Source organism: Bubalus kerabau, chromosome 2 (genome assembly GCF_029407905.1).
Source record: "Bubalus kerabau isolate K-KA32 ecotype Philippines breed swamp buffalo chromosome 2, PCC_UOA_SB_1v2, whole genome shotgun sequence".
NCBI lineage: Eukaryota > Metazoa > Chordata > Mammalia > Artiodactyla > Bovidae > Bubalus > Bubalus kerabau.
The window spans coordinates 192,334,105-192,352,012 of NC_073625.1; the positions used below are offsets into that span (position 1 = coordinate 192,334,105).

General features: G+C 50.5%; 2 protein-coding genes across 5 annotated transcripts in view; one reads left to right on the plus strand and one right to left on the minus strand.

The window, feature by feature from the left end:
- Positions 1-8,405, minus strand: part of MCM3AP (minichromosome maintenance complex component 3 associated protein) — a 42,688-nt gene extending 34,283 nt beyond the window's left edge. The window contains exons 1-6 of one of the 3 annotated variants that reach the window (XM_055569863.1): positions 8,266-8,405; positions 5,614-6,933; positions 5,149-5,372; positions 2,615-2,693; positions 2,241-2,385; positions 765-955 (exon numbers count right to left, since the gene is read on the minus strand). In XM_055569863.1, coding sequence (XP_055425838.1) covers positions 765-955; positions 2,241-2,385; positions 2,615-2,693; positions 5,149-5,372; positions 5,614-6,826 — 1,852 coding nt within the window. In that variant the 5' untranslated portion in view covers positions 6,827-6,933; positions 8,266-8,405. Of the gene's footprint in view, positions 1-764; positions 956-2,240; positions 2,386-2,614; positions 2,694-5,148; positions 5,373-5,613; positions 6,934-7,914; positions 8,072-8,265 lie in introns of those variants that run through there. The other 2 variants (XM_055569862.1, XM_055569864.1) reach the window with 2 other exon arrangements.
- A 35-nt stretch (positions 8,406-8,440) lies between these two features.
- On the plus strand, positions 8,441-12,499 carry YBEY (ybeY metalloendoribonuclease). 2 transcript variants are annotated; one of them, XR_008710784.1, is made up of 5 exons: positions 8,441-8,661; positions 9,789-9,917; positions 10,720-10,821; positions 11,136-11,204; positions 12,231-12,302. XR_008710784.1 is itself a non-coding variant. In XM_055569865.1 (4 exons), exons 1-4 carry the CDS (start codon positions 8,452-8,454, stop codon positions 12,315-12,317), a joined length of 495 nt encoding a protein of 164 aa, XP_055425840.1. In that variant the 5' UTR covers positions 8,441-8,451; the 3' UTR covers positions 12,318-12,499. The 2 variants fall into 2 exon arrangements, 1 of the variants encoding a protein (XP_055425840.1); XM_055569865.1 differs by lacking the exon at positions 10,720-10,821 and having other exon boundaries at positions 12,231-12,499.
- The last annotated feature ends 5,409 nt before the right edge of the window (positions 12,500-17,908 follow it).

The following is a 17,908-nucleotide window of genomic DNA, read 5'->3' on the forward strand; positions in this document are numbered from 1 at the left end:
CACTGTTCCCCTGGGCCTGGAGACACTGCCAACTCGCTCCTCTGAGCAGCCTGCCCAGGGATGGGGCGGTATGAGACCTCTCCATCTCTTGCTGCCATGTGACGGGCAGAGAGCAGCAGGATCTTTCCACTTTCCATCCACATGTTTAAGAAGTAACTCTTTTTTTTTTTTTTCTTTTTGGCCATGCTGCACGGTTTGCAGGATCTTAGTTCCTTGACCAGGGGTATAATCCAAAGCCAAAGCTGAATCCTAATCACCGGACCACCAGGGAATTTCCAAGTGTCAACTCTTGACACTTCCCTTTCCGAACCTCTCAGACCCTACTCATTTTTCTACTGGAGTTGGTCTTTTTCTTATTGGCTCTACAGGACTTTCTGTACCTGGGAATCCGCCCCTTGTCTGTCGTGAGTTACAGACTTTTCCCCTGTGTGACATCTTTTGTAGTTTTATTTGTGGTGATTTCTGTTAAATGGAAAGTTTTGATCTTTAATGTGTGCTTTCTCAAGGTCTAAAAAAACTGCCCTTTAAATTATTTAATCCTGCATGTATCAATGGTGTTGGCTTTCGTCCAAAAATAAGATTACAAACACACCCGCACCGAGTCCATGTCTACACTCACAGCCTCAGCAGACCAGAAAGCAACAGGGATCACGGGTACACAGCGCAGGCCCCAAGGCCCAACGGCAGTGGAGCCCCCCAGACCAGGGTCACCCCTTCCCTCACGGCTCCCGAGAAGACTGCCTCTGCCGAGACCAGCCCCTTACCTTGCCGCATGACCCTGTCCCTCTGGTCAAGCAGGCGGTACTTCTCCTCAGATGTCTCAGCCACGGTACCTATCAGGGGACTGAGGGATGACACACACGGCCCGAGACCCTCAGAGCCCTCGGAGCTCTCATCAAAAGGGTCTTCCTCAAACTGATGGGCCTTCAGAAGACTCGGCTTCTTCACAGGAGAACTAGAAGGAAGACAACATGCTAAGAGCTGTGTATCCATCAGGTATCTGGATTTTTTCCACATACAAACACTTATCATCCTGGACACCCAGCTCCTCCAAAGTTGGACAGCAGCCGGCAAAGAGGGGAGGCAGCCGCAACACACCCAGTGATGAGCATGAAGGCTCACATTACTCACAGGTTCTCCTCTTTAAACCGCTATACAATCCATGGAATTCTCTAGGCCAGCATACTGGAGTGGGTAGCCTTTCCCTTCTCCAGGGCATCTTCCTAACCCAGGGACTGAATCCAGGTCTTCCTCATCACACGTGGATTCTTTACCAGCTGAGCCACAAGGGAAAGCCCAAGAATACTGGAGTGGGTAGCTTATCCCTTCTCCCACAGATCTTCCCGATCAGGAATCAAACCGGGGTCTCCTGCATTGCAGGTGGGACTCTTTAATGACTGAGCTATCAGGGAAGCCCTGAAATGAATTACTTGTAGATTTCTATCTCAGAGACATGAAACTAAGAGTGAGATAAAAGCACTCCAGCACCTCGAGGAAATACCAGGCCTGCGTGTTTTCAAACACAGCTTCCCTTCAGTTACAAGGATGTACTGAAAAAAACAGGGCATTCTGTGAGCATCCTCATTTTCTAGCTGGTTTTCAGCATTCTGGGAATTTGAATGTCAAAGAGGATGTAAACAAAGGAAAAAGCAAATCAGCAACTACACTGTTAACTGCAAAATGTGAGGAAAACTATCCACTGGCCAAAATATGGGAAGCAGGATTAAACAGAAGCTAGCCTGCTGTGAAACGGGAGGCAGGGGCCACACAGGAGTCTCCGGCCGCAAGCCAAGGGGAAGGAGGGAGGAGCCTTTGGGAACGGAGGTTCCACACAGAGACGTGGAGGTCTCTGAAATGCACGCTGCGCTAGACTCGGCCTGAGACTCTGCACAGGGCTGCGCAGTTACAGCCACGGCTGCAAGTGGCGATTAGGAACATGGTGTGCAGCCAATTACACATCTTAAGGAGAAAAGCGATTGTCTGTGCACATATACATCACACAGATGGCATGACAGCAACTGCGCGGGCCGCAGGGCTGAGGGAGAGGAAGGGCCCAGGGCAGCCCCCGCCCCCCAGGTCCTCTCCGCATCCCTCAGCCCCCATACAGGTGTCAGCGATCACCCACTTCCCTTCCACGCTATCTCACGACAGCTACGAAGTCCCTTGAGGTCAGTGACAGGAGAAGCCCAAGAACCCACTTGCCCTGTTAGAACAGTGGCATTTGGAAGGACCAGCCACACCTTTTACTCAGGAGGCCGCCAGTTGCAGTCCTCACCCCAGGCTTGCCGAGCGGGGAGTGCTGAAAGGGCGGGTCCTCGGTGCCCGGGCCAGCTTCCCCATCGCCTGGCTGCTTCTCCTTGAGGGAAAAGGGCTTCTTGTTGGGACCTGAGGACGCAAAAGCCAGGACAGAGTTAATGACACCACATGTCACTCGACTTGGGGGCAGCTTCTTGGGAAAGTTATAATTGTGGCAGGATGTTGTTAGAAAGGAGCCCAAGGAACTGAGACAGCCCCACCCCCACTTCACTCCACACTGGGGATCAGGCTCACACTCAGCACTCCAAGGCCTTGCACAAAGCAGGAGAGACTGTGCAGAGAACAACTGAAAACTCACTTAATTTTTTCTTGTGCCAGAAGATGGTCATATCTTTATGCAAATCTTTCCCTTTCTTCCTGGCCAGGGCTGCAGATGCCTGGAAAACAGTCCACAACACAAAGAATGATGGCATCAGGAGACCAAGGAAACGAGATCAAGCCTGCACGTGCATTAGTGGAATTCTGTTCAACAGAGCTACACCTCTACAGCTATGCGTTCTGACCACATCGCCTGCCTCCAGCCATGGCAGCCACGGTCTTCATCTCCCTTACCTGTCTTATAGCATGTATCTGCGCTTCTCCTTATCGAAACTAATGACTCTACTGTGATAGAATCCATAAACTTGGCCCTATTGGCATTTGATAATTCTCACCATATGATTTTCTGAAGAACAATGGAGAGATGGCCAAGTAACACTTATACACAAAGGAAACCTGTAGACTGACACACACAGGGTACAATTTATCATAAAAGATACATACACAAAACCAACTGTATGTTAGCATACCTATAAATATACCTAGGCAAATGTCTAGGAAAACATACACCACACTAGATAATTGTGCTGGCTCTAACTGGAGAGAAAGGGGTGATGAGTGGACCTCAACTTTCTATAGATCAATGAACTGCTTACAATGACAATTTATATATTTTCTATATAAATATCTTTAAAGGTTCAGCTAGAAGAAAAAGGACATTGCAACAGACAGAAATAATCTTAAAAAAATGAGGGCCGCTGTATGACCTGACAATTCCACTCCCAAGTATACACCCAACAGGAGTGAAAGCAGGGTCCTGAATAGAGACCTGTGCTGGCTTCACGGCAGCATTATTCACAAGACCCAAAAGGTCTGTGGACAGGGGGACAGATAAACGAAAGGTGGGACAACCATACCTGGAATAAAGGAAAGAAATACAACCACACAAATGAACCCTGAGGACATTATGCTAACTGAAATAAGCCAGACATAAGAGGATAAATATCGTACGATTCCACTTATATGAAATACCTAGGACAGATGAATTCATAGAGCTAGAAAGTAGATGTGAGGTCACCAAGGGCTGGAGGAAGGAAGGAATGAGGAGTTACTGCTTAGTGGTTACAGAGCTTCTGTTTGGGAGGATTATAAAGTTCTGGAACTAGATAATGTGATGGTTGTACAACATTTGTGAGTGTAATTAATGCTGCTGAATTGAAAAAAAAAATCAGTAGAAAGGAATAAACAGCAAAAGCCCTAAAACTGTGCATATCTGGGCACAGAACTTCTACTCTCAGGAACTTAAACAAAGGATATAATAAAAACTAAATGCACAGAAATGTCCAAAATCAGAAAGTTGGCCAAGTAGGTAAATAGGATAGAACGTCATGTAGCTCTTAACGACCTCATTCTAATCTAGACTGTTCGTTGATTTCAGAAGCTACTAAAAATGACCACATAAGAGGTTACCAAACAGGGTATGTAGTGCAATGTCATTTCTGTAAAAACAATGTGACTATATATTTACAAAGACGTTATCCAAAATATTCATGGGTGGTATCTTAGAGGATAGAACTAGGGGTGATTTTGTGTCCCCTGCCATAGGACTTTCTGGGTTTTTCCTTTATGTTGACAGGTAATACCTCCATCATTTAAAAAAGAATGAAAACATCCTTTCTAAATATCTATAGAATATAATTTTCCCAAGAATATTCAGAAGAAAATAACAAAAGATATAAAGCTACATAATGTGAGCAGCTCATGTAAGCATGTACCCTACAACCAATACGTTATGCGTGTATGTACCTAAACACATATTAAAGTCGAGGCATAGGAACAATTAACAGCGGTGCTCTCTGGAAGATGGGATTACAAGATTCTACCTTTCCTGTACTGTTCTGAGTGTTTACGGTGATCACGTACTGCTGCTAAGTCGCTTCAGTCGTGTCCGACTCTGTGTGACCCCATAGACCCCCTGGCAGCCCACCAGGCTCCCCCGTCCCTGGGATTCTCCAGGCAAGAACACTGGAGCGGGCTGTCATTTCCTTCTCCAATGCATGAAAGTGAAAAGTGAAAGGGAAGTCGCTCAGTCATGTCCGACTCTTTGCTACCCCATGGACTGCAGCCCACCAGGCTCCTCCGTCCATGGGATTTTCCAGGCAAGAGTACTGGAGTGGGGTGCCATCACCTTCTCCATATCATGTACTATCAGCAAATAAAATAAAGTCAAAAACAAAACAAGAAAACTCAACTTTGAAAAAATGCTGTGTGGTCACAAGACATTCCCATGTGCTTCAGAAAAATCTGACTTCGTGGGAATCACTCACCTAAAATTTCTAGAACACTGCATTCAGTTGGAACCGCAAGTTTTTCACAAATAAATCTAATTTATGAAAAAAACAGTGCTATTCCAGTTTCTCCAAATTAAAACATTAGAGTACTTTTCTAAATTCTAACAAGTAACTGATAGATTTTTAAAAATAAGTTTTAAAGTGACAAAGTTCACTCTACCTTTGGCACTTTAAAGCCTATTTTTTTCCTCATGCACATGAACTACATTGTTGGAGTACTCACATGATCAAAAAAATACACCACTGCAAGCTTTTTGCTGCGCCTGGTATATATGCGCTGCACTTTAGCAATTTTGCCAAAGTGGTTCTCCAGCGTGGTTCTGTTATTGAGATAGTCAGGGATGTTCTTGCACTGGATCGCTGTGACTTCAGCAGGAGACAAGCCCCCAAGACTGTCTGTGCTCTCACTCCTCTTACTCTGACGGCCAGGAGTTCCTCTTAGAGAATCTAGGGGATCAGTGAACAGTCACAAAAATGTATCAGATGCAACGTTTTCCAATTACTAGGGCATCAACTAGGAAAGAGCAAAGTAAATTTTTATGGCTGTTGAGACCTGTTCCAGGATCCTATATGTTAGGATCCCTAATGTTTGCAGGGGGTTAACTAGGAGATTCAAGCTAACACTCGGGGAAATTTACCAAGAACCTGCCAGTAGGATAGACTGTATTTTGTACTTTCTAGAACGTACCTTCTTTTTTATCTCTGCTTTCAGTTTCTTCCTCTTTATTCACACCTGGAAGCCGGGAAGGCACCAGGACAGACTGACTGCCTCCTGGGATGACCAAGTGGTCATTTTCCCCAGACTCGACACAGCCAGTTTCCTTTTTAGATTCCTTGCTGCCCAGACGACCTACTTCTTTATTGCTTTTGAAGACATCCTGTATTGTCCGCCCAAACAAAGTGCCTCCTCGGGGTCGATTCAACCGAACAGGTCGTTTATCTGGAGGATGATCACCCCTTGACAGAGGGTCCAAGTCTTCAGCTGCATCGTGACTGTGCCTCCTTGGGGACCGATCCTGGTCCTCCTTTCTTTTCAGTCCTTTCATGAGGCTGGGAAGTGGCTCCATTTGGGAAACAGCTTCTTCGCATCCTTGTCTGACACCTGTTTTGCCAACTGGGAAGGGTTCACCCAAGGACCCTGAAGACATGGGGAAGGTGGTAAAGGTACTACTAGAAGTTCCAAACAGTGATTTGGGGCCTCTCTTCTCTTCCTCCACATTCTGATTTGGCAAAGCAGGGGTAAAGGCAGATGATGAATTATTGTTGCCTGGTTTTGAAAAGGTAAAATTTGAATTGGTGGCTGAACTACTTGTCACCTGAGAAAAAGGAAATGGGGCCAGTCCCCCAGGTCCACTACTGATTGGGTTGGAAAATGTAAAAAATCCAGAAGTAACTTGGCTCTTAGTTTTCTCTGGCTCAGATTCAGCCCCCAATATTGGTCTGAACACTGAATTTTCCAGAGGTTTAAAGCCAAATTCTGTTTTCCCAAAGAGAGAGCTTGCTTTTTCTCCAGTTTCTGGGGCAAAAGTAGAAGTACTTGGGAATGCTCCAAGGCTGGGGGACTTAAAACTGAATCCAGGGTTTCCAGGCACACGTGAACTCGAAGGCCCAGAGGCAGCTACAAAAGCTGGACTGTGTTCAAGTCCAGAAAAGAGTCCAACATTTGTGGTTTGAGAGAATCCTAATGTTTGCACTGAAGAATGACTTTGTCCAGAAGATGCTGGAAAACTGGACACCTGTGAAAATCCTGAGCTTTTCCCGGATAACGTATTGCTTTGTCCAAAAAGAGAGGGCTCACCAAACCGAAATTGTGGCTTAGCTTGAAATGTTCCCATGGAACTACTGGAAGATGTTGGAAAAACACCAGTCTGCTGCCCACGGAAAGGATTAGTTGGATTCATCTTCTGAGCGAGTTACTAGAAGGCAATAAATACTACGTGTAGAAAAGTAGTCCTCTTCCTCAAATGGTCTGTTCAACTAGGGAGCTGCCCCCTATCTCCACAATAAGCTGAAAAACAAAAATTCAGACAATCACAACTATGTGGTGCTGGAAGGCACCAAATTAGAGGTTTTAATCACATGCCAGGCAAAGCAAAAGACTAATTCTTATTTTCTGAGAGACAAATGGTGGTACCCCGCCTTATTGGAGGGAGTGCAGAGTAGAAGATGGTACAAATAAATTACTTTGTTATGGGGGTTTGGCTCAGACAGTTAAGCGTCTGCCTACAATGTGGGAGACCAGGGTTTGACCCCTGGGTGGGGGAGATCCTCTGGAGAAGGAAATGGCAACCCACTCCAGTACTCTTGCCTGGAAAATCCCATGGGAGAAGCCATGGGGTCGGACACACCTGAGCGACTTTACTTCACTTATGGGGGTTTAAAGCATGATCCTTTAAGACTAAAAAAAAAAAACACCAAAACATCTTACTGAATTGGTAAATTTATGGAAAACCTAAAATAGCAATAAGAAAGTATATGCCAGTTGCACTTTCCAAGACAGGAGTTTCTGACGTCTTTCAATCTCCACACCCAGAGAATTACAATGTACACTGCTAAAAAGTTAGTGTTTTTAATGTTCCTCCCATCTAATTTTTTCTCCCAGTAACCAGGGCACCAATACTTTTTCCAAACAAGGAAATAATTTGCGTTTTAACACAGTGGCGACTACCCCCAGGATCTAGCTCGAAGTACACAGTGCTCTTGAAAGACAGGCAGCCCCGCCAGATCGCGGGTGCAGTGCAACCCAAATCTCGGGCGGACCAATGGGTGGGCTCGGCGCCCGCCGCGCACCCACCCCTCGAGTCCTGCCGGCCGTGTGCCTCCCCCTCCCGACGCCCCTGGCCCTGCGCCCCGGGACCCGCCATGTCCCATCCCCGCGCCCCTGGCCGCGCGCCCATCGTGTTCCCCCAGCCCCGCTCGGTTAGCAACACGGCCGCGGCGGCGGGGAAGAGGGCGGCCTCCGCCCTCCAGGGCCCCGCGCCGTGCTCACCGTCTAGCTCAGGGACACGGCCGCCCACCGTCCCTTCGGGCTAGAGACGCACGCAGGGCCCGTGGCCGCCTAGGCCAGTGCTGCCCGCGGCCCGCGAACAGAAAACACCGCGGACCCACTTCCGGTCGGTCCCGCGCCGCCCAGCGCCGCCCGTGCCCGGCCGCGCGCGGGTTCCGCTCTCCGGCCGGGCGGCGGCGGTGCGGCTTCCGGGGCGCGGCGTCCACACCCCCGTCCGCCCGCTTCTGCTCAGTAAGCGCCTCTTCCCCAAAGTGGGGCGGCGCGCGCTGGGCCCGCCGTGCACCCCTACACCGCTGGGCCCTCCCCTCTGGCCCGTTTTCTAGTGTGTGTCACCGGCCGTCCGGCGCTTCGCACTCCACCGTCGGTCCAGGCCCCCAGTGCTGCGTCTTTCTCTCGGTAAAGCGCACGTTCCATGACAGTTTTCAACGGATTCCACCGAACGGGGTGACGTGAGCGTGCGTGCGCGTGCGTTGCTACAGAACTTCCGCGGGCTTTACGATTCACCGGCCCGAAGTCGAGATGAGCCTGGCGCTGCGCAATCTGCAGCGGGCGGTGCCCCTGCGGCGCGCGCTACTGCGCCAGAGGCTGCAGGCGGTGCGCGGGGCCCTGGGCGTGCGGGCCTTCGACCTGGGCGTTGTCTGCGTCGACAACCGGAAGATTCAGCAGATGAACAGGATCTACCGAGACCAAGACACCCCGACCGACGTGCTCTCCTTCCCGTTTCACGAGGTAAAGGCTGCCCTCCTGTTCTCGTCCGGCCTACCTTCCGCTGTGAATTCCGTTAATTACACCAGACAGGACTGTCAGTGTTGCTCCGAAAATTTCAAATACACACGGAAGTAGAGAGTAAGATGTGACCGTCGCTACTGATCAGAGCATATTGCTGAAGGAAGGAGGGTGATCCCCGCCCTCCTCGTAACAGTGAATTCTGCCGTTTTAAGTGTGATTAAATAATGGATATGTACGGGTTGAAAATTTTAAATAACTCTGATAATAAAAGGACAGACTTGGGCAAATATTTTAAACAAATATGTGCTGTCTATCAGGTAATGAGGATTTCCCTGTGGCTCAAACAGTAAAAAAATCTGCCTGCTATTCAGGAGACCAGAGTTCCATCCCTGGGTCGGGAAGATTCCCTGGAGGAGGGTACGGCAACCCTCCAGTATTCTTGCCTGGAGAATCCCATGGACAGAGGAGCCGGACAGGCTACAGTCCATGGGGTCAAAAAGAGTTGGACACGACTGAGCAACTAACACAGGCATCAGGTTATTACCTATGTTATGTGAATGATTCATTCGAGACTTTCTGCATTGTTAGTGGCCACATAAATTGGGGCAGCCCTTTTGGAAAGCAGTCTGGCAGTTTACCTGAAGTAAGTCTTGATAACTGTTTAATCCACCAGGATCGCACCTAAGGAAATAAATTGAAAAAGGAAAGAGAATTAAATGTTCAACATGTAATATAAAAATATATTAAAGTGTCCATTTATTTTCCATAAAAAGAAATAAAAATATTTGACTGACTTAGTGTGAACAGCCCTCAGCTGAATGGAATGGTCTTTATGTGGGAACATGTGATCAGTATCAAAACTGGGAAGAACAGAATGAGGTGATTTAGCTCCATAGATGTTTTGGAGCTGGGTAGTTGTGCATTAGGAAGGATGAAAGAAATGGAAATAATTATTTTGACAGTGTGGGAACATCTTAAGTCAGTTGTGTGTAGTGTCCCTGCCACAGTCCTGATTTGTCTGCCTTGGAAGTAGCAACACAGGGTCTTTCAGGGTAGAAACCTGTGGGCCTGTGGCGAGTTAGTGTTCTGAGGTCATGTTCTGCAAGTGTGTATTTCCTCATTTTCAGAATCTGAAAGCAGGTGAAATCCCCCAGCCCGACTTTCCAGATGACTATAATTTAGGAGACATTTTCCTGGGTGTGGAGTTTATCCTCCAGCAGTGCAAGGAAGATGAAGATTACTATGACATCCTGACTGTAAGTGGGATGCTGAAATGACAAATCCTTATGGGCAAAGCAGAGGCCCATGTCCTTCATCCAGGCCATGAGAGGAGGTTGTGGAGGGGACATGGACGTCCACACCATAATCCTTGTGTAGGACAAGGGTTCCTGGGGGAAACCCGCAGGCAGGGGCCGGGCCCTCTCACCACACCTCAGAGAGGAGAGCCTGGGGCATGGGTCTGTGCCCCCGAGGCAGTGTTGGGTGAGGGGAGGGGACAGGAAGCATCCTGGGAGGAGGGAGCCCCGGGAGTGGCCTGATTCTTAGCTTTGCCTCTGGAGATGAGCTGGCTGCCTTTTAGCCAGTTCAGACAGGCTGAAGGAGCTTCTTACTGAACTGCTAGAAGCGGGCGGGATTCCGGCCTCCAGCACCTTCAGATCTGTCTCCTCCCCTGATGCCATGAAGGATGGCAGGATGGCGGGAGTGTTCTGAAAAGCGGTGTCCGACTGAGTCGTGTTTCAGTGTCCCCATGGATTCAATGGAGGTGTCTCCCTTTGTCCGCACCCTAAAGTATCATCTTTGGGGAATCCTAGTGCTTCCGAGACTTGAAGTGAAACTTCCCAGCGAGACGCCCTGTGCTCAGGCGTCAGGGTTGCTGAGGAGGGTGTGCTTTCTCCCTGCAAGTGGTGAGAACCGCAGCGTAGACAGCACTGCTTAACACCGGTCTCAACTCCAGGATCTCCGTGACTAGTGTCTGTGTGCTGCGGGGAGCTGTGGGCTAGGGTCACCTGTGGACACTGTCCACTCCCCAGCACCTTCTGAGAAGTCTCTTACCCACAGTGGAGAGCCAGCCTGCACTCCTAGGATCCTCAGTTCCCTGGCAACTGGGCCAGGCCAACCCACTCTCCTGCTGGCTGGCACCCGCCTACATGGCAACGCTGGGTACCTCCCCTTCCCCTGCCCTGGTTTTCCATGTCTCCACAGCTCCCCCCACCCCAGAGGAGATCCTGATCTTCACACCCCACTACAGGGGCCTGACCTACTCCTGCTAACCAGACCCACCCCTATGACCTCACCACCTGCCCGCAGCCCTGCCTGGGCCCAGAGGAGGCTTCCTCACTTCCCACTGGGCATCCACTTGCCCTCCCTGACTTTTTCCTCCTTCTCCTCCTCCACTGCCACCGCCGCCACCACCACCCCAGCTCATGGCTTGATCCTGACCACTCTCTGAGGCAGCTTCTTAATTGTTCTGACAGGTGACTGCCACCCATGGGCTCTGTCACCTGCTGGGCTTCACACACAGCACGGAGGCCGAATGGCAGAAGGTAGGAGCCCTGCCCTGTCTGCAGCACACACGGGCACACATTGCAGCCCAGGCTCCAGAAACCAGGCTGTGCGACCTGTCCCCTGCCTCCATTTGGTTTTCCAGTGTGAAAACCAAATGGAGAAATGCAGCCAAATGAGGAATTGATAGGGCCCACTATAAAAGAGATGGTGTTTGTTTTAAATACTGGGCTCCCTAAGTGCTCGTAACTCCTTTATTCATTCACTATTGAGAAGTCCAAGGAGAGATGCTGCTGTGAATTTCATGAAATCCTAAAATGACTTAAAGTTAAACTCTTTATTGAGTTATTGTAATGATATTTGTCAGTTGGAAACAGGTTTTAGGACATTAGAGTGTCTGATCCAGACCTATCATGTGGTGGTTTGTTTCCTCGAAGACTACCAGTATTTACTCAGTTTATAAAGGTCTGTGTTGGTATAGAACCATAATTGCGTTTTATTAACTCAAATTATGTTCATAATCAAACAGGCTCTCTGAACTGCATAGAAAAACGTTTTTTGAAAATTAACAAAATGGTCCTGGTACAGTTGGCCTCCCCCGGCCTTCCGAGGCTCCTGGGTCCACGCTGGCCACACCCTGGCTCTGTCCCCCACCCCTAACCCTGCTCTAGCCCCCTCATCCCCCTCCTCAGCTTCGCTGCCCTTTGCTCCAGCAGCATCTCAGGGACGCTCCAGGGCGGTTTCCCACCAGCCCACCCTTCCCCCCAGGAGGGGCTGTCCTCACACACCCGCTCCCAGGCTTTGGAGCAAGTCAACCAGTCTGACCCCTTCTTCTAACCCCGAGATAGGCCGTCCCCTCCTCTTCATACCCAAGACCACCAGCTCAGCCCCGGCCCCCCACCCCCTGCCCCTGCTGGCTCCAAGGCTCACACCAGGAGCTCCTCTGTCCTGGGGCTGCCCGCCTCGGGCTGTGTGGGAGGCCATGGGCCTCAGGGAGAGAGCCCCAGGGCCAGGGGAGGCCAGGCCTCTGGGCCAGTCCAGAGCTGGTTTCCACCCGTTTCTTTCAGATGTACCAGAAGGAGAAGCAGGTTCTCCAGGAGCTGAACAAGCACATGGGGACCAGGCTGCAGCCCCTGAGCAGAGGCCTCTTCTGACGGAGGTGACGCACTGTGGCTGGAAGATCTGTGGCTGGAAGCCCCAGAGATCAGGGCGCCCCCACACCGAGGGTCTCGGTGGCCATTGCTGCCCTGTGGGGCAACTTCCAGTCCTTCCTTTGTTTAGGACACAGCCAGTGTGTTATTTCCAGTGCTGTAAATAAAATAGTTCTCAGCCCTCAGATCATACAGAGGTGGGGCATGGGAACCACCCCTTCCCCGGGGCTCTGCCTTTGGCATGGGGGCATCTCTCCCATCTCAGGACAGATCAAGGAGCCCAGGTGGGTGTGCCCTCCCTTGAAATCCTGCTGGATTCAGTCCCACCCAGCCCCCACAGGAGCAGGATGGCCTCGAGGCCAGCCGACCCACCCCCACCCCAGGGGACCCTCAGGTCTTTTGCCATCACCCGCCCCCGCCCTTCGGTCCCCGGTCCAAGCATTTGCTCGTAGGTCATTCCTGAGTCCTCTGCCATGGCACCCGCATAGCAGAGCTCCAGCTGCCACATCCCATCCTCCTGTTGGACAGTGCCCTCCTGTTGTCCTGTTCAGGCCTGCCTTCTGAACAGTAAAGTAAACCCAGGGGTCACTCAGAGCCTTCTCCAGAGCTGTGCCACGCTCTGACCTCGCAAGTGGGGCAGATGCGGAGGGGGCAGGCACTGAGCCAACTCAGGGCCTGGTCGCCTCGACCTCAGGCCCCAGCACTAACCATAGTGCCACAGACTCTCCACGGAGCTCCAGACGAGTCAGGGCAACAAAACACTGCCTCTTGGAGAATCTAAAACTCAGAAAACTATGATTCTAAGAATTTGGTTTCTCCCATAAGTTGATTTTAGAAACATGAAAACGCATTTCCCATTGGATTTGCATCCTGAGCCTGGACTTCCAGTGGCTCCTGGGGACACGGGTCTGTCATTTTCCTGAGCTGCTGGCTGCATGACCTGCTTGTAATCATTAAGCTTGTTCTCAGTTTAGAGTTTAACGTGGCAAAGACCAATGATATGCCCGCAGAGCTCTCTGCTTTCTGGGTCCTTTTAAGGGACTGAAGGGTCCTGAGACCCGCTGGTCCTGCCAGCAAGTGTTTGGAGGGTCTTTACCTGCCACTAGGGCCAGCCCCTCAGGACCTCTGGTCGTGTCTGGACACAGGCGACTTGCTCCTGTGTTCAAGTCTGAGCAGACTTGCTGGGGCTGGAGGAGGGTCCAGATTTACAGGGTGATGCAGTGAGAAGCTTTCCAGGGTTGGATGGTGTGTCCCTCCCACCCGCCCACCCTAGCACCCCATAGCAGTGGCCCCCGGGTCCTGCTACCTGGTACCAGGTTCTGAGGGACCTGGGTGTGCCTTGACCCTCCACGTGGACAGCGTCCATGTGTACAGCACAGCCATCCTGTGTTTCTCTCACCAGTGACCCTCCCCGTTGGCATCCCCTCCACCAGATGGGCAACTGCTCGTGTCTTATTGCCCATTTTCTACTGTTTTTTCCTTTTTTCTTATTAATTGGGTGTTTTAATATGTGTTTTAAACAGCCCTTGAATTTTAGTACAGAATGTGAGCAAGTGTCCTGACCTGAATCTGAGAGAAGGCCACCGCACGGTCCATCAGCAGCCAGGCCATCTGCTGGCCACAGGGCGTCTTGGTTCTGTCTCATTCCACTGGTTGCCCCCACCCCCTGCCCTCCTCACCCAGACACATGCTGCCTGGTCCCAGTTCAGTTCAGTTCAGTTGCTCAGTCATGTCCAACTCTTTGCAACCCCATGGACTGCAGCACGCCAGACCTCCCTGTCCATCACCAACTCCCAGAGCTTGCTCACACTCATGTCCATCGAGTTGGTGATGCCATCCAACCATCTCATCCTCTGTGGTCCCCATCTCCTCCTGCCTTCAACCTTTCCCAGCATCAAGGTCTTTTCCAGTGAGTCAGTTCTTCCCATCAGATGGCCAAAGTATTGGAGCTTCAGCATCAGTCCTTCCAGTGAATATTAGGACTGATTTCTTTCAGATTAACTGGTTGGATCTCCTTGCAGTCCAAGGGATTCTCAAGAGTCTTCTCTAACATGATAGTTAAAAAGCATCAATTCTTCGGTGCTCAGCCTTCTTTATGGTCCAGCTCTCACATCCATACCTGCCTGGTCCCAGAGCTTCCTTGCAAATCCAGCGTCGCCTGAGCAGAGCCCCTGCTCCACGTGTTGCCTGGGTTCCCAGCCCTCTACTGTCCTGGGAGTGTCCTAGATTCACCTCGCAGGCTCCAGGCCCTGAAGGCAACGTAGAGTTACGCCAGGTCCACAGGACACAGGCAGTGCCTCCTGCTTCATGGTCCTTGACATCTTGGTGAGGGGAGCCCCACCAGCACCCCCACTAGGGCACTTGGCACAACCATTAAAATTCCTCTCCTTACAACACTTCTACCACTAACTGCCAGGAGCCAGTGCAGCCCCCACAAGTGAAGGGCTCAGGCCCACAAGTTCAGTTCAGTTCAGTCGCTCAGTCGTGTCCGACTCTTTGCAACCCCATGGGCTGCAGCACTCCAGGCTTCCCTGTCCATCACCAATACCTGGAGCTTGTTCAAACTCATGTCCATCGAGTCAGTGATGCCATCCAACCATCTCATCCTCTGTCATCCCCTTCTCCTGCCTTCAATCTTGCCCAGCATCAGTCTTTTCCAGTGAGACAGTTCTTTGAATCAGGTGGCCAAAGTTTTGGAGCTTCAGCTTCAGCATCAGTCCTTCCTAATTTCCTATAGGACTGGCTGGTTTGATCTTGCAGTCCAAGGGACTCTCAAGAGTCATCTTCAACACCACAGTTCAAAAGCATCAGTTCTTTGGTGCTCAGCTTTCTCTGTAGTCCAACTCTCACATCCATACGTGACTACAGGAAAAACCATAGCTTTGACTAGACCGACCTTTGTCAGCAAAGTAACGTCTCTGTTTTTAACATAGTGTCTAGGTTTGTCATAGCTTTTCTTCCAAAGAGCAAGTGTCTTTTAATTTCATGGCTGTGGTCATTGTCTGCAGTGATTTTGGAGCCCAAGAAAATAAAGTCTGTCATTATTTTCCATTGTTTCCCCATCTATTTGCCATGAAGTGATGGGACCAGATGCCATGATCTTAGTTTTTTAAATGTTGAGTTTTAAGCCAACTTTTTCACTCCTCTTTCACTTTCATCAAGAGGCTCTTTAGTTCTTCTTCGCTTTCTGCCATAAGGCTGGTGTCATCTGCTTATCTGAGGTTATTGATATTTCTCCCATCTCCCATGGACTCCCATGGACATCTCCCAGGTCCATCGAGTTGATGATGCCATCCAACCATCTTATCCTGGCCTCCCTACCGAGGCTATTAACCCTCTCAAGACTTCCCTGGTAGTTCAGCGGCTAGGACTCTGAGCTGCCAATGCAGGGAGCCCAGGTTTGATCCCTGGTCAGGGAACTAGATCCCGCATGTTGCAACTAGAACTTGGTGCAGCCAAATAAATAAAAATAAATACTATTTTAAAAAAAAATGCCTGCCACTCTAGACCAAGATACTCATTGTCCAACTTCACCAGAAATCAGAGGTTCCCATAACCCTCCCCATCCCTCGGGTTCAGTAATTTGCTATAATGGTCACAGAACTCAGGGAACACTGCTTTATTGTAAAGGACACAGATGAACAGCCTGCTGGAGATGTGCAAGGGGTGAGGTCTGGGAGGGTCTGGAACACAGGAGCGTGTCTGTCCCCTTGGAGCAGGGTGTGCACCACCTCCCAGATGTTCACCAGCCAAATCTTCTAGTGGATTTATGGAGGTTCTATTACTGCGGCATTGATGGATTCAGTCATTGGCCACTGGTGATTGACTCAACTTCCAGCCTCCACTCCCTCAGGTTGGGGGTGTAGCTTAAGTTCCAACCTCCAATCAGAGTGGGCTCCTCGGACAACCAGCCCCCATCCTACTGAAGCCCTCCAGGGGCCCAGAGTCACCTCATTAGCATGCTGTCCAGATTACAAAGGTTTTAGGAGCTGTGTGCCAGGAAGCAGAACAAAAGCAAATACACATTTCTTACTATGCCGCAGTATCACACCACGCAAAGCCCCCACCTCTGGACCCCAGCACCGCCTCCTTGGCAGGCCCACCCCACTTCCAGGGCCTCCTGAGACTTCTTAAGCTGCCCCGGATTGGCCAACTCATGGGGGTGCTCTCTCCCCACCCCGTGTCCTCAACGTTGACCTCCCTTCCCTTAGGCCCTCCCAGTGGTGGCCTTGCCACGCTCTCACAGCACTGGACTCTCCCAGACTCAGGAACCTATTTCCTTCATCCTGGTTGACCCGCCAAGGCCAGGTGTGCAGTGGCAGAAAACGTGTGTTAGTCTTCACGCCACCCGCTGCCTCAGCTCCTGACATGGGGATCCTGAAACCTTCGTAAATTCCCACGTGATGATGAGGTGACTCTGGATGAGTCTGGTTGCTGGGAAGACCAAGCCAGGACTAGAGACTCGGAACTTCCCTGGAGTAGGGAGGGGGCTGGAGATGGAGTGACCGGTGGTCAGGCCCACGTGAGGAAGCCTCCACACCATCCCAGCCTAAGGTGCAGGGAGTCCAGGTCGGCAGACACATGCAGGCTGGGAGGTGACGCACCCCACTCCTTGGGGACACAGGTAAGCCCTAGATTTGTGACTGGCATCTGAAGGGGGGACAGTCCTAGGAGACTGAGCCCTTGACCTGAGGGATCTGACCCCACCTCCAGGCAGGCGGTATCAGAATTGAGCTGAATTGCAGGACACCCGACCAGGACCACAGGGACCTGCTTGTTGTGGGCAAACCCCACACACATTTGGTGACACGTGAAACGTCCTATGTGACGGCAGGGGAGACTCAAGAGGAAGACACCCGAGGGAAGGGCTGGGTTTCCCCTGACTCCAAAGGCAAACAAAACAGATTGTCCAATTTCCCAGGCCAACCAAAGATGACAAGCTGCTGTCCAACCTCTTCCCTCTATAGAGTTAACAATTATGTTGAGAAGTAAAACCAAAGTGAAAAGCCGTGTTAGAAAATGTCACATGAATGGGAACCCCCTCGTGGTCCAGTAATGAGGACTCAGCACTTTGACTGCTGAGGGCTCAGCTTAGACTCCTGGCTGGGGAGCTGAGATCCCACAAACCGTGGTGAAATTTTTATTAAAAGAAAACGTCAACATGAAAATACGGAAATTGGGTCAGACCTTTAATTGCCCATTGAACAAGACGTGCAGACATCGGCACACGCTCTACCCAGGCCCGTGGCACTCAACACTGGGGAGCTGCCTGGGGTGCAGTCAGCCCAGCAGGGGAGCCTGTGTGCAGTTGGAGGGCAATTCCAAGGTCATCTCTTCCTCTGAGGAGCCTTCTGGCGGCTGCGCAGTTCCAAGGACACAGACCCAAGCAGAGCTCCTGCTCGTGTGGAACTTGAGGAAAGAGGTAACATCCCCAAAGGGGCCAATGCAAACATGCATAATGCTTGCAAAGGGCATTTACGTGGAAATGATATTAAAGCATCCAGGAAGCGCAATTCCACCAGAAAAATATAGAAGAGCAAAAAATGGGGTAGAGGTCTCGTGTCCCATTGGGAGAATCCAGACTGGCTTAGATG